Here is a 14,272-nt window from a genome sequence, read left to right on the forward strand (position 1 = left end):
TATCTGTCCGCCCTAAATTTGTACTTTGATCCTTGATCAGACCTAATGTGCCACCTCCTGATTGTCGCCTTGTAAGCCCACTAGAGCACGTGATAGTCTGCAGCACAGGGTCGCACTGAGCAAGCCCTCCTTCCCCTGGTGTTAGCCCGGCACTGCCCAACAGACAGACACAGACGGAGCTTTTCACAGGGTTTATGCAGAGAAGAAGGGTGAGCCCCTGACGAAAGCCTGATGCACAATAGAGCTTAATTTCCTTTGAACGGAAAGCTCCGTTTGCAAAAGTAATCTCAGTGTCTGATAACCTCCCATCATTCCCATTGTGAAAGTGCTCGGTTTTCCCATGGCGCAGAAATCCACGTTCTTGCAACCCGTGGTCACATCCAGATGCAGACTTGATCCGCTACCAGTGAAAATGCCTGATGGCATAGAGCTGGCCCCGCCGGGATCCCTATTAGGAAGTGGCACACATGGGAAGCCTTAAGGCCAAACCCGCCTCTTTCACAGAAAACTGGTTTTGTTTGTTTTGTTTTTTAAACAGCTGAAACACAGTGACCATGGAGGCATTTTGTTGACAAATGAAGAAACTGAGGCCAGGGAGGTTGAGTCATCAGTGAGAAGTGCAGAATGGCTCTGCCAGGGGAAATGACTTTCTTTCCCTTCTGCAAAGAATCTGACAGACGAGAGGAAGGGAGGCTCTGTGGACTTAGTAGGTGGCTAGAAGGACAGGAATGGGACAATCTAAAAGAAGGGGGTGGGGAGAAAACAGACACACGTGAAAACCGACATTGTGGGCAGCCACGTGTGGTGAATGTCGGACGCTTGACCCTAATTCAGAAACCATGAGGAAACTAGCAAAATGATTTAGAAAGGATAGTGTGGCCCTAATGACAGGAAGGGAGGGCAGTCCCTTGGCTGGAGAGTCTCAGCTGCAGGGTCTTGGGCAGACCGAAGGGCAGTGATGCTCTCTCCGCGATCGTGTTCAAAAATCCATGGCAACAGGAGGTCCCATGGAGGATGTAGGGAAGAGGAATTGGAAAGCAAAGCCCAGCACAGCAGGCCCCACAGGTTTTCTGTGGACTGAGGACCAGTGAGTTGCGCCCTATGGGAGTGACCTATGGAAATGGCCCATTTTCCAGATCTAGTGAGAGGGCAGAGACCCAGGGGCTGCATGGTGGGGACAGAAAAGGACAGGGTTGGGGCGGCCACCAAACCCAGTCCTCCTCCAACATGGAGGTTGGGAACCATGGCATACACCCAACTGTGCTTTGTGACTGTGACATTCCTGGTGGCACTCCTGGTGGCAGAGAGACCCCCTCCTGCTGACAAATGGTCTCTAGTGCAGCTCCTGCTAGGAAACCTGGAGGCCCGAACTGTTGATGACAGTGTTTCCCTAAAACGTGCCCATAGGCCATGTTTTCAAGCTTCTGCCTTTTCTGTTTCTCTGCCAGCATTACCCCCTATGAAAAGAGAGAAAAAGGAAAAACGTTCCCAAGTGCCCTCTCCTCCCTCCCTGTCTGCTTCCTTGATAGGAAGTATGGTAATGAGATTCCTGTCTGGCAGCCCCGTGTCCCTCCAGACTCTCCTCTGAGCACCCCGCACTCAGGCTCACGTGTAGTGCCTCCTTGGTCCCCGGCCTTCCCCTCCCACGTACTAGCTAAAGCCAGCGTCTCGGGGAAGGTGGCTAAAAGAGGGGAACAAGTTATTTTGGTAACAAAAATATGAACCCATCTAAAAAGAAAAATGAAATAAGCTCATCTTTATGGGAATGTATAGAGTAAAGCCCGTTTTTGCTAAAAAAAAAAAAAAAATCTTGGAATTTATCAAATTTGGATTTATCAAAATTCTTATAGCTGAGAATACTATTTCTTTAAATAAGAACACAATCCACTTAATCTGGCTGTTGTTTATAGAGTTAAAACCAACCTAAGTGAGCCTCGCTCAGAGGGCATCTCCTGACCACACAGCGTGGGGAAGGTGCCGTCCGGGCTTGGCCGTGCGGGCTCTGGCTTAGGACGGCAGGGAGACAGCTGACCCCATTCACACCATCAATGTCAGCCGAACGTGCATTGTCTCTTTTCCCACTTTTCTGGCCAAGCTGTCATTGGTATGTTTCGGTTTGGCCCAGGGTGGGGAACTGGTTACATATGGTCCCCATGCCTTGAGGAAGTCTGGAGAGAGAAGGCATGAGACGAGAAGGCAGAGGAGAAGCAGGCGGAAAGTCAGGCAGGAAAGGAGGCAGAGGGAGACAGTAGTGGGCCTGTGACTGATGGAGCTGATGGAGTGGGCCTGCTGGGGCCTGCGTGGGTCCCCTGGCTACCTCCCCCCAGGAAGCATGCTGTCTCGGGGGATGCTACACGATAGGGTCAAGTTGCTCTATCTGCTGGGTCTGGGACTTGGGCAGGGCGCTGGAAAAACAGGCCTGACCCAAGTGGCCAATTAAACTTTCCATTGGCAGAGATTGAACTAAGAGTTGAAAAAAAATACATGAAATCTTTCCATTTGAGTAGTTTGTTTTTTAATGAAATGAAACATTTACTGACATAAGCTCCACAGAGCAATAGGAGAACGCTTAATTAAACTCCATGGTGCCATTTTGGACAGTCTCAATGCCAGAATAAAGCATTAGAAGGCGTTCGGGGCCCAGAGGGGTAGAATGGAGGGGAGGTGAAACACCTTCCAGAAGAGCCTTCCAAGGTTCAGACCTTCTGCCCTACTTTCCTCCCAGTTCTTACAGGCTTCTGGCAGGGGCGGGACAAGTGGCATTTCTGCAGGTTCAGGTAGCATGGCTTCCGAGATACTAAACCAAGGCCTGTAGTCAAACACGAAGCGAAGGCTTTAGAGAGTGCCATTCCTCATATGTGAGGACACTGGCTGCCTAACCTTTCTGGGCGAGCTGGACTGTGGTCGCTGCCATCACTCAGGCCAGAGCCTCCCAGCCAAAACTCTTGGGCCCGGATGTACCCGAGTATCAGACTTTTTTCTTTTTCTTTTTCTTTTTTTTTAATTTTTATTTTTTAAAGATTTTTTTTATTTGTCAGAGAGAGAGAGAGAGCACGTGCGAGAGCGAGCACAGGCAGACAGAGAGGCAGGCAGAGACAGAGAGAGAAGCAGGCTCTCTGCCGAGCAAGGAGTCCGATGTGGGACTCCATCCGAGGACACTGGGATCATGACCTGAGCCCAAGGCAGCGGCTTAACCAACTGAGCCACCCAGGTGTCCCGAGAATCAGACTTTTTTTTAAAAGAACATCCATACTGGGGCGCCTGGGTGTCTCAGCGGGTTGGTCCTCTGCCTTCGGCTCAGGTCATGGTCTCAGGGTCCTGGGATTGAGCCCCGTGTTGGGCTCTCTGCTCAGCGGGGAGCCTGCTTCCCTCCCACCCACCCCCCCCCGCCTACTTGTGATCTCTCTCTCTCTCTCTGTTAAATAAATAAATAAAATCTTTTAAAAAAAAGAACATCCATACTGTGCATAGACCAGGTAACATCCTCGAGTCTGAGACCACACCATATTCAAATAAGACATTATCACTTCTATAGCAGTATGTATGAATACATAAAAACAGTAAACAGCCTTGGGTTATATGGCCAAATGAGGTCAGTTCAGACCTGTACTGCTGCCAGGTGAGTTACCAGAACTTCGGGTTCCAGAGCCTGTTGGGTTTCGGGATGGTGGATAAGGAAACGCTGGTCCCTGTCCCTCACCCAGTTTGTCCAGAGCAGCACAGGACATTCTGCTAGCAGCAGCGTGTTCTTCCTCTTGTTCCCAGCCCCCCGCCCCCTCCGAGTTTTCAAAATGAGTCTTCAGCAGCTGGAGGAGGATTTCAGCTAATTAGCCTCAGAGCTGACCCAACACCCAACTGCAGAGGGCACCTGTGAAGTCGGGCAAAGTGTGGAGGCAGGGGGGCCATGCCGGTTCCCTAAAGCCCTCTTGCTAAACTAAGGGTCACTCCCAAAACGTGAGCAAGTTTCTGTTGGAATAATCACATCGAAGGCCAACCTCAACACAGCAGGAATAATGATACATGTATTTTATCACAAGAAGTTACAGTAGCAGAGAATAAAAAAGCATCCCAAAAAGGCTCATATACACATGTGACTGACAGCCTTGGAGCCAGGATAAACCCAGTTCCAAAAGTAACAAGAAAACAAAGAGAATGACAACAGACCCCAAAAGTCAGGATGGGGTTGTGCTCTGGGCCCAGCTCCTCCAGAGTTGAAGGGAGCTGCTACGTGCAGATGCTGTGGTCTTCTGCTGATATCCCTGAGACCTAGGGGAAGACATCTATCTAGGTTTCTGTATGGCTTGAATCCAGGTTCTTGATTTTGTTAATAAGCCAGGCCAGAAGTTGGGGAGGATTCTGGATTACAAGCTTGGGGCTAAGGAACAGCCAAAACATACAAGTGCTTGGCGGGCTGTGGCAGAAGGCAACAGGGCAGGAAAAGGAAGGAGAAGTAGAGAAGAGTGTCTGGCAGTGATTGGGAGAGGGGTCGGGACATTCACCTCACCCCACCTATGGTATTTCCTGCCCTGTCAGGAAGGCCAGCACGCAGGGAGGCCGCCTTCTCCCCCAGAGGTCTCCGGTTTGTGTGGGGCAGCCTGAGGTTTCATCATGAGGCAGCTCCCCCGGAGGGTCACAGAGGTCTCAAATGATAAATGGCCTGTCCAGGGTCATCAGTAAACACGGGCCCTGGAGGCGCCCTGTCTCCCCATCAAAGTCACCAAGTCCCAGGGCACCTCGGGGTCACTGGGCCAGACGGTGCCCAGCCATGGGGACACAATAGCAGCTCTCAGCTGGTGGGGTAGAAGCTGGCCCGGGTAGAAGCCAAACAAATTTATGAAGTTCAAAGATGAAGTTCATAGATGCTATAAACACGGGATAGTGTATTTTTCATTCCACGGATTTCTTTTCTTTTTATTTATTTACTTATTTTTGGTCTGACTCATTCATAGTTTCTGATTGGTTTAATTGAATTGTAATTTACATGCAACAGAATTCAACCATTTTAAGAACACTGCGTTTTGACAAGCAGAAAGACCCACCACCACAGGCAGGATACAGAACAGGAGCTGGCAGATTACCTTGTGTGGGCCAAATCCAGCTCCCACCTGTTTTTGTTTTGTATATTTTTTAAGGGCTATTCAAAATAATACTATGCGACAGAGATCAGAGGCAGCCCACAAAGCCTCCAGTATTTGCTATCTGACCTTTTACAGCAGAGACTGCTGACCCCTGACCCTTGGCAGCCACTCCCCTCCCCTCGCCCTTGGCAGCGACTCATCTGCTTTCTGTCACTGTAGCTTTGCTTTTTCTAGAACTTCACATAAATGAAATCATACAGTCCGTTGCCTTTTGTGTCTGGTTCCTTTCGGGGACGACGCTTTCGAGATTCATCACCCAGCTTTTCCGCATGCAGTCCCTGCTCCTTTCTGAGCCGGGACTGGGGGGCGGCGTCCCCCAACCCACCCACCCCCCCGCAACCCTCCCCACCCCCTCGCGGCGCGCAGGCTCGGAGCGGAGGAGAGGGGCGCGGCGGGGCGGCGCACTCACGGCCTTGTCTTGCAGGCATGAACAACCGGGAGGTGCTGGAGCAGGTGGAGCGAGGCTACCGGATGCCCTGCCCGCAGGACTGCCCCATCTCTCTCCACGAGCTCATGATCCACTGCTGGAAAAAGGACCCGGAAGAGCGGCCCACCTTCGAGTACTTGCAGGGCTTCCTGGAAGACTACTTCACCGCCACGGAGCCCCAGTACCAGCCCGGTGAAAACCTGTGAGGCCGGGGTCCGCAGAGAGAGGCCTTCTCGGCGAGGCTTCCCCGCCCCCTCCCCATTAGCTTTCAGTTCCGTAGCCAGCTGCGCGAGCAGTGCGAGCCGTCCCGGATCAGATTGCATGTGACTCTGAAGCTGACGAACTTCCATGGCCCTCATTAATGACACTTGTCCCCAAATCCGAACCTCCTCTGTGAAGCATACGAGACAGAACCTTGTTATTTCTCAGACTTTTGGAAAATGCATTGTATCGATGTGATGTAAAAGGCCAAACCTCTGTTCAATGTAAATAGTTACTCCAGTGCCAACGACCCTAGTGCTTTCCTTTTTTTAAAATGCAAATCCTATGTGATTTTAACTGTCTTCACCTGATTCAACTAAAAAAAAAAAGTATTATTTTCCAAAAGTGGCCTCTTTGTCTAAAACAATAAAATTTTTTTTCATGTTTTAACAAAAACCAATCAGGACAGGTGTTTGGTTTTTTTTTTTTTTCTTTTTTATAATATGAATATATATCATATATATGTCCCTGTACATACACCATGTGGGTGCTAACGTGGAGACCATGGCCCACCTAGGCCATAAAGCCTCGGGACCCAGAGTGAGGATTTTACTGCCAAATCAGCATAAAAGCACTGGTACCATTCTGCAAACCAGTGGCCTCCTTTTTGGCTTTTGCAAAGCATGATCCTTTTTCTTTTTTCTTTCTTTCTTTTTTTTTTTCTTAATTTGGATTGCACTTTTTTGGTTCATGATTATACCTGTAGATGGCTGTTCCTTTGACTCTTTCCAAGCAGCCCCAGAGCTGAATTCACACGTTCTGTTTCCAGTATTTGCTTTGTCTTAACTGTGATCTGTTCTCGAAGCCTAAAAGCATATTGAAGCAAGCAAATGGCCAATAACTACCAGGGGAACTGGAAGATGGATACCACACATACTTCTTGTATAAAAATATGAATGCTGAAATGTTTCAAACTTTTTTTATTTAATAAACCTTGTAACCACATTTAAATGGTCTAAAACCCATAGCATTAGAATCATGGCGACCTGCTAAACTTTCTCATGCAACTAAAATTTCTGAGGGTGGGGGTTGGACATTTCCCATTGTAAAATAAGTGTTTTAAACGTTCTGTACTGCTAATGAAATGACTTTCTCTATGTCCAAGAAGTCTCCAGTGGAATAACTATGCACTACTTTACATTTCATGGGGATGCACCAAAAAAAGAAAAAAAGAAAAAAAAATTACATTTTTAGTTGCTGTTTGTACCAACCTTGAATTACATGTTTAACAACAACAAAACAAAAAGCCTATTTCTATTAAGTTTTTAATACTGGGTAGCGACTCTGAAATCTTAATTCCTTTTTTGTTATGATTTATTTGTGAGTTTACATTTTTAAATTGTTTAACTTTCTTAATTTAGTAATTAAAAAGAGAGCATTTTACATTTGAATTTTTTTTTTGCTCATTTGTTTAAAATATGGAAGGTACTCTAGTAATGACCTATCTGTTCCACACCAGGTGATAAGGAGTTCTCTGGTCCATTTAACCATTGTACAGTGACTTGCAAGTGACAGAAACATTCAGAACACTGGGAGTGGGTTCTTCCCCCTAGAAAGGCTGGGCCATTGTTGAGCTATTTCAGAAGATTATTAAAGCAAGCTTAAGCATACTTTCACGTTTCAATCTATCAGACATCATCTCTAACTGGTATGTTCTGTATTCCACCTGTAGGAGAAAGACAATTACAAGAAGAATCTTTATTGCCCTAGAGCCAGTGTATGTATTTCCCGTGCTCCTCTACCTCAGTCAGGGTGTCACTAGGCAGGGAAACAACCACGTGTGGTAGGAGGGGCAGTGGGTAGACTGCACTATCTGTCCAGGTGTCTGACTGTGCACTCATTCAGTTGTGGGACCCTCAGCAGCCATCTGGCACCTCTGTTTTGGGTCCCATCTGTAGAGATGAGGGGGTTGGATAAGATTTGCCATAGGTTCCTACAGATCTAAGATCCTGTAATTTGGAGATCATTGCTGTCATGTGGAGTTATATAAGCAGGAGAGTTTCATTGCCAAATAACCTTTATATTTAGAAAGGGTTTCCAACATTTTTTAAAAATGGTTGAAACAAAGGGATTTTCTGGTTAACCAAGTCTTTCTGGTATTGTTTTTGGTATTAATGCAATTGCTAAATTGATTTTTAAAAAAAATCAAACATCTTCAACAATTACTATCACATTAGCGGGCAATTTACTAACATGTTCTAGATATTTTTAAAGATAACTTTGTTTTTCATCTTCACATTTCACTAGGTTGGATAATTTGCAAATATTCTCCAGAGGATTGTTATTTATGTTTCTGACTGGGTCATTCCAAAAAAAAAAAAAAAAGTTACAACCTGCTTTAAACAGAGATTCTTTAAGACAAAATTTGGTTTCTTCAAACCAAAGTGTAGCCTTTAACACATCAGTTGAGTTTGTTGTGGATTCTCTCCCTATGAAGCAGAACCAAGGACTTGGGTTAACACGAGAGCAATCTGACAAAATGCTCTTAAACGCGGTGGGGCTGTAGGATGAGAGAGTAGCTACAGATACAGAGACATCAGAGGCGTTTTCAGGGTTTTTCTTCCAGAAGCTACTGTGCTGCCCAGAGATATTCCTGAGGTAGACCAGTGGAGGCAAATAAAACTGTCTGCGGGGGTTCCCAACACCTCCAAGAAGCCTCCCTTCCCTCACCCCCCCCCCCCGCCCCCCAGGCTGTAGAAGTGTGGAGTGAGGAAACTGAATTCACGGACTAGAAAGATGTCTGGCTAAGAAAGAAAAACCCGGGCATACCTCAGAGATAGTTGCAAGTTCCAACCCAAACCACCTCAATAAAGCAAGTCAAATGGAGGCTTTGGTTTCCCAGTGTATAGAAGAGTGATGTTTACACGATACGGTAGTTTACTATATGTGTGAGAAAGAGCATGTCTTAAAAAAATAAAATAAAATAAAATACATGAACTTAATTTTAAAATATTACTAAGAAACGCTGATTCGCATCCGAGCTCTCAGTGAGCTGTAGTAACTGATCACAGCGCGTCAACAAATCGAATAACGAGAAAGGATGAAATATCGCGAGAATTAGACGGAGCCCCGCGGAGGGAGCCCCTGCGGTTGGACACCCGGCGCTGAGAGACTCGCCGGACGCAGCGACGCCGCCAGCCTTCCACGTGTGAGAAACACGGCATCGGCGACGCACCGTGCAAGGAAGTATGGCTGGGACCTTAGCCGCAGGTGTTGGTGAGATTTTTTTTGTCTTTTGGAGCCTGCTCGTAAGTCCTCTCTCTGCTGCTTAGGAGAACGGGCTTCCGGCATTGCTGCACTGCAGAGGGGGACTTCTTAATACACTCCTCCTTTTTATTTTCTCTCAAAATCGAATAACAGAGCGACTGGAGAAGACCACTTGACAAAGCTCAGACGCTGAAAGTGTGGCAGCACGACGGACATTCACCCACGCTCACGGCAGCTCCCCATCTCCCAGGCGCTTTGTCCGTGGCGCCCTGGTGGGCTGGGAGGACCCGCGAGGCAGGAGGGGCTGCGGGGCCTCCGGTGGGTTCGGGCCCCCGGGTGTCGACCGAGCTAATGAGGCATGTGTTTGGCTCTGACTCGGTCGTGGCGAAGAAAGGTGTATGGGGAGCCAGGCAGCTCCCCCAGAAAAGTGAAGGGTATTCATAAACCCTCAAATGCAGCCACAGTACTGAAGATTTTCTGACAGGTGCCAGAGGGTGTTTACCCGCCTGGAGAAAGACAGGAATCCTCCTGTGGCTAAATCGTGGCACCAGAGGATTTTTCTAGTAGCGTTGGAGCTGCAGAATTTTTATCTGAAATTTCCTCCGGGACCTGAAGAATGTATACTGCACTAATTGGAATGGTTCTTTCACGAGTCTTGAAAGAAGGTGAGGTTTTCGGCGGTATGCCGAGGGGAACTCCAAGGGAGCCTACCTCCGGAGGGATGTCATCTGTCCCTGTGTCAGTGCTCAGGACAAGAGAGCCTTGCTTGTCAGAAGAGGCATTTCCTAACAAGTTATATTTGGATAAAATGGTGTTTGGTCCATTTGTTCCTGAAATGTAGTATAATAGGTTTAGATGGCTTTTGTTGGCTTTCTTATCACTAGATACGATGCTGTGGGGATTCAGTTAGGCTGCCCAAAATATTTGCTGGAAGGAAGAAAGGGAGGGAGAGGGGCGCAAAAAGAAGGGGGAAAAAAGAAGGAAAGAAAAAAATAATCTGGAGGTAGGGAGAAAGGAGCTCGAAAATATCTTATTCTAAAAATGAGACTGGGGTACAGATTTAACGAGTACCAGTAATGTATGTTTATTTAATTCACAAAAATAGGTGACAACTACAGCAAAGAAAATAATGAAAAATTAGTATCTTTAGTATCTTTGAAATCTCAAATAGAACTTCATAAAGTATCTATACCTATTTTCCCAGAAACCTTTCATAATAAGTTCCTAAATCGTGCCTCATTCTTTTCCAACATGCAAAATATCCAGAATCCTATGGGGGCAGGGGGAGACATGCCTTTATTTTCAAAACTCTAAGGACTGAAAATAAAAATAAGCCTTTTCCCACCTTGGCAGGGACTAGTCCAAGGAGAATGTGATCAGCGACAAACGACTACTCCTCCAACAGCCAGAACACTGTGCTCTCTTTCGGAATAACTACTACTCCTTGTAATACTGTGTTTAATAATATGACTCTTCTTTTAATGCATCTTTCCTGCCAGACTGTGAGTTCCTTGGGCACAGTAACTGCCTAACTGGTTCACCAGTCTTCTCCCCACACCAAGAGCAATGATGAGCTGCTGGTAGACATTGGATGGATGGATGGATGGATGGATGGATGGATGGATGGTGGCTGAATGGGTCATGGCCACCCAGGGGGTATGATTGACCTGCAAATGATGCACTGACCTGGGCCAGTGCCAAGCACGCTGGGATATGCTGTGAGTTGCTCCATGCACTCGCCCTGCCCCCTTGCAAATGTGTGGTTGCCAGTCCTCAATATGTGATTTAAAGACCCAGTCTGGAGCCTGAAGGGAACCCCATTAGTGCTTCCCAAATCTTTGCCCAGAACTCACCCCAACACTAATGGGAATAAACTTGTCTGCCCTGGGACCTGGGGCCTTTCAGGTCTCATTCTAACTTCGTACTTTTATGAAAATTTGATATTCTCCCTAGGATTTATCTTCACATAAATTTATCTTCACATAAAATTATTTTCCCAGACCTTCAGGTTGTGCATTGTTAAGCAGACCACAGCTTATAGAATTCCTGGCACACTCATGCATGACCCAGGGAGAACCTGCGTCCTGCTTGAGAATCACAGCATGAAGATATTGTCCATAAAATATTACTATTAACCTAAAAAGAATGTATTTGGGAGAGGTGACATTAACCCCATTAAAATGGATTCTCTTATCTGATTCCCTTTTTTCAGGAAAGCACAGCCCTCTGACTGAGAATGGGACAGAAGACAGGAGGGTTTGATAGTGGGAAGAAGGAAACCATCCTGAGCCACCCAGAAGTCAAAGTCTGGTCGGGTCAACCTGCTGGTCCAAGATGGCAGCCATTGGGAGTAAATAGGATGGAGACATTGGATAAGGAGGAAGAAACAGAGCTGGGATGAGAGGAGTCCTCTGCCAAGGCTGTGCAAGGTAGTGGGATAACAGTAGATAGGACTGTGGATATATATAAGGACTCATTCCTTCTTCATACAGTTGTTGAGGGCTTATTATGGGCCAGCCTTTGTGCTAGCACTAGAAAGTCAAAAAGATAATGATCCCAGTCCAGTGAGGGTGGACACCCATAGAAGATTATTATAATAAGCACTCCACAGGGCGCCTCTGTGGCTCAGTTGGTAGAATATGTGACTCTTTTTTTTTCCCTAAAGATCTTATTATTTTTAACTAATCTCTACACCCAATGTGGGGCTAAAACTTACAACCCTGAGGTCCAGAGTCATGCACTCAACTGAGCCAGCAAGGTGCCCCTAGAGCGTGAGACTCTTGGTTTCAGTATTGTGAGTTCAAGCCCCACATTGAGGGTAGAGTTTACTTTAAAATATATATATATGTATTTTAAAATATATATATATATATATATATATATATATATATATATAGTCTGCTAGATGATAGCAAAAGATGAAAGCTGTCTGGCCTAGAATGGGGAGTGTAGGAAAGTCTTCCTGGAGGAGGTGATGCCTGAACTCGATCCTAAAGGACACGTGGAAATAGATTATGTACTGTTTAGTGGTGTTTTCTGCATTTGGATATGTTTCCTTCTGATTCCCAACCCCCATGAGGGACTGGCATATGTTTAAAATATAGAAGGTGTTCAGCAAAGGCACCTAATTGAAGAAAAAACAAACAAATCCAATCTCTCTCTCTTTCTCTCTCTGTCTCTCTCTCTCTCTCTCTCTCTCTCTCACACACACACACACACACACACGCAAAACCATATAGGTGCATCAGTTACTCTGATCACTGAGCAGCTAACAAAGAGGATGGTAGATAATACCATAAAAGGAGAGAGAGAAAGGTTTTAGGCAGGTTGTTGGTTCTAGTGTCCCAGTGGGAACGGTACAGTAGTCTGATATCTATTTACAGAGTATGAGAATAAAAAAGTGGCAGGTGAAGAGACTTGTCATAGCTCCTCCCCACTCTCTTAACAGCAATGAGCAGGGTGGAGGGGCTGGTCTCCCATTTGTGAACTCTGCCGTGCTTCCCTGTCCTCCCCTTCACTAGGCCGTTTTGCCTGAATCCCCACGCAGCACGCACACTCACGAAAGAAGATACATAGGGGCAGTTGCGGGATGTCCTCTGGTTGTTTTGTTTTGGAATTTTTTCCCTCTGGTTAATTATGAAGTGCTTGCAGTGTAGTAATCAATGAGTAGCTAATTAGAAACAGGAGAGAATGAAATGGTTATTAGGCAGATAGTGTTTTTAATGAAAACCATACATGTAATCCTGTGGGGAAGTATTACCAAATCGCAAGAGGTTTCATCTTCTTCTTTATTTATTTATTTATTTATTTAGGTGGGTCTTTACAAAAGGATTAATTTAAAATCACTCACAAACTAAACCCAGGTATGGGAATCCTTTTGCTCTTAGACGCTTCCCGAGGGGCGAGCCCCAGAACACATCAGGAAACAGAGCCTCTGGAGGTGGCCCATGAGCCCAAACCACCCTAACAGAGCCTGGGTCTGCCCCTTCCCAGAGAACAGCGAGGAAATGGTAAGGAAATGGCAGCAGTTGCCTCAAGAATTAGGGAATGCAAAACAATGCTTTCTGGTAAATTAACCATATTACATTGTGCACAGTACAGTGATGGAAAAACCCTGTTAAAAAATTGAATAATAATTTGCCCACATCATTTATGGAAAATGCATAATTTTCCTACTTCAGTGGACTTCAGTTTGATTTAAAATATGAACAGCTCCCGCACTGTTCAGCAGAGCATAATTTGTGAGGTAATTGGGAAGGGGAGAGGAATCAGACAGTAATCAGCGCAATCCTGTGTGAGTCCCTTCACCTCCCTCCTTCCACCTGCAAATTCCAGAAAATATTTGTTTATATGTTCCTGAAGGTCTGGAAGGGAGAGCGTGGGGCATTAATCATTGTCAGAGCGATCACTAAACCACAGCCTCCCCACCCTTCAGAGGGGAAGAGGTGCTTCTCTCGAGTCAGTGTTTTTCTGCTCTAATTCGAGGAAGCACTTGGTTTTTAATAGTAGAGAAAATGGAAATGTAGCAAAGCTCTACTTAAAACAGCAAGCCAAGAACAAAAGCAACATGCACGCAGCCAGAGGAGACCTTGCAAGATAAACAGATAAAACAAAAAGCCGTGCTTGGCTGGGATTCTGCTTCGGAGTCAAATGCAGAATGGAGAACACTGTTCCAGCTGTAAAGATTTTGCAATCTACAGTATTTGAAATAAAAGTCCTCGTGTAATGCCCCCAGCCCCTCAGAAGCCGTTCTGCGGCCGTGAATGCTGATATTTGGGCACGACTGATGGAGGTGTTCAGAACCAGAGTGCTCAGGGTTGGTGCCCTGAACTGGGCTGTGCACCCCCGTAGCAAGCCCTGTGCTCTCTCCCTTCTCCCCTCCAGCTCCCACCCTCCTACACTGCTCCCCCTCCCCTACTAGAACCGTAGAGTTTTTATTTAGACACTCCCACAGTCCGGTCATTCCTGTCTCTCCACTAAAGGCCATTCATTACTTGTTTCCTAGATGCAGCCCTTAGATCTCCACCTGTCAGAGCTGTGGCTGCTTTGGTTTTGCCGTGTTTGCCTGTCTTGCCTCCTCGATGACCCTGATGGCCCCACAGGGCTGAATCTTGAACCCCACGAAGACCAACACTTCTTAGCTCTTTGGTTAGCCAAAGGGGCCTTTCCCAGTCCTCCTCCCCACTCCTGCCTTCTCTCCCGCCAGCCCCTCCCTGCCAGTGGCCCAGATTTATTGGAC

The 14,272-nt window shown here is 46.5% G+C and overlaps 2 protein-coding genes across 14 annotated transcripts in view; one reads left to right on the plus strand and one right to left on the minus strand.

Moving 5' to 3' along the window:
- FYN (FYN proto-oncogene, Src family tyrosine kinase) overlaps positions 1-7,217 on the plus strand; it is a 209,351-nt gene extending 202,134 nt beyond the window's left edge. For all 13 annotated transcript variants that reach the window (XM_082731954.1, XM_082731960.1, XM_082731949.1 and 10 more), the window contains one exon: positions 5,563-7,217. In XM_082731954.1, the coding sequence (XP_082588080.1) occupies positions 5,563-5,771 (209 nt within the window). In that variant the 3' untranslated portion in view covers positions 5,772-7,217. The remainder of the gene's footprint in view (positions 1-5,562) is intronic.
- LOC309864095 (uncharacterized protein) overlaps positions 1-14,272 on the minus strand; it is a gene marked incomplete at its 5' end in the record, with an annotated part of 56,714 nt that overhangs the window by 1,198 nt on the left and 41,244 nt on the right. The window lies entirely within an intron of this gene.

This window comes from Mustela nivalis (assembly GCF_964662115.1).
Source record: "Mustela nivalis genome assembly, chromosome: 5".
In the NCBI taxonomy this organism is placed as follows: domain Eukaryota; kingdom Metazoa; phylum Chordata; class Mammalia; order Carnivora; family Mustelidae; genus Mustela; species Mustela nivalis.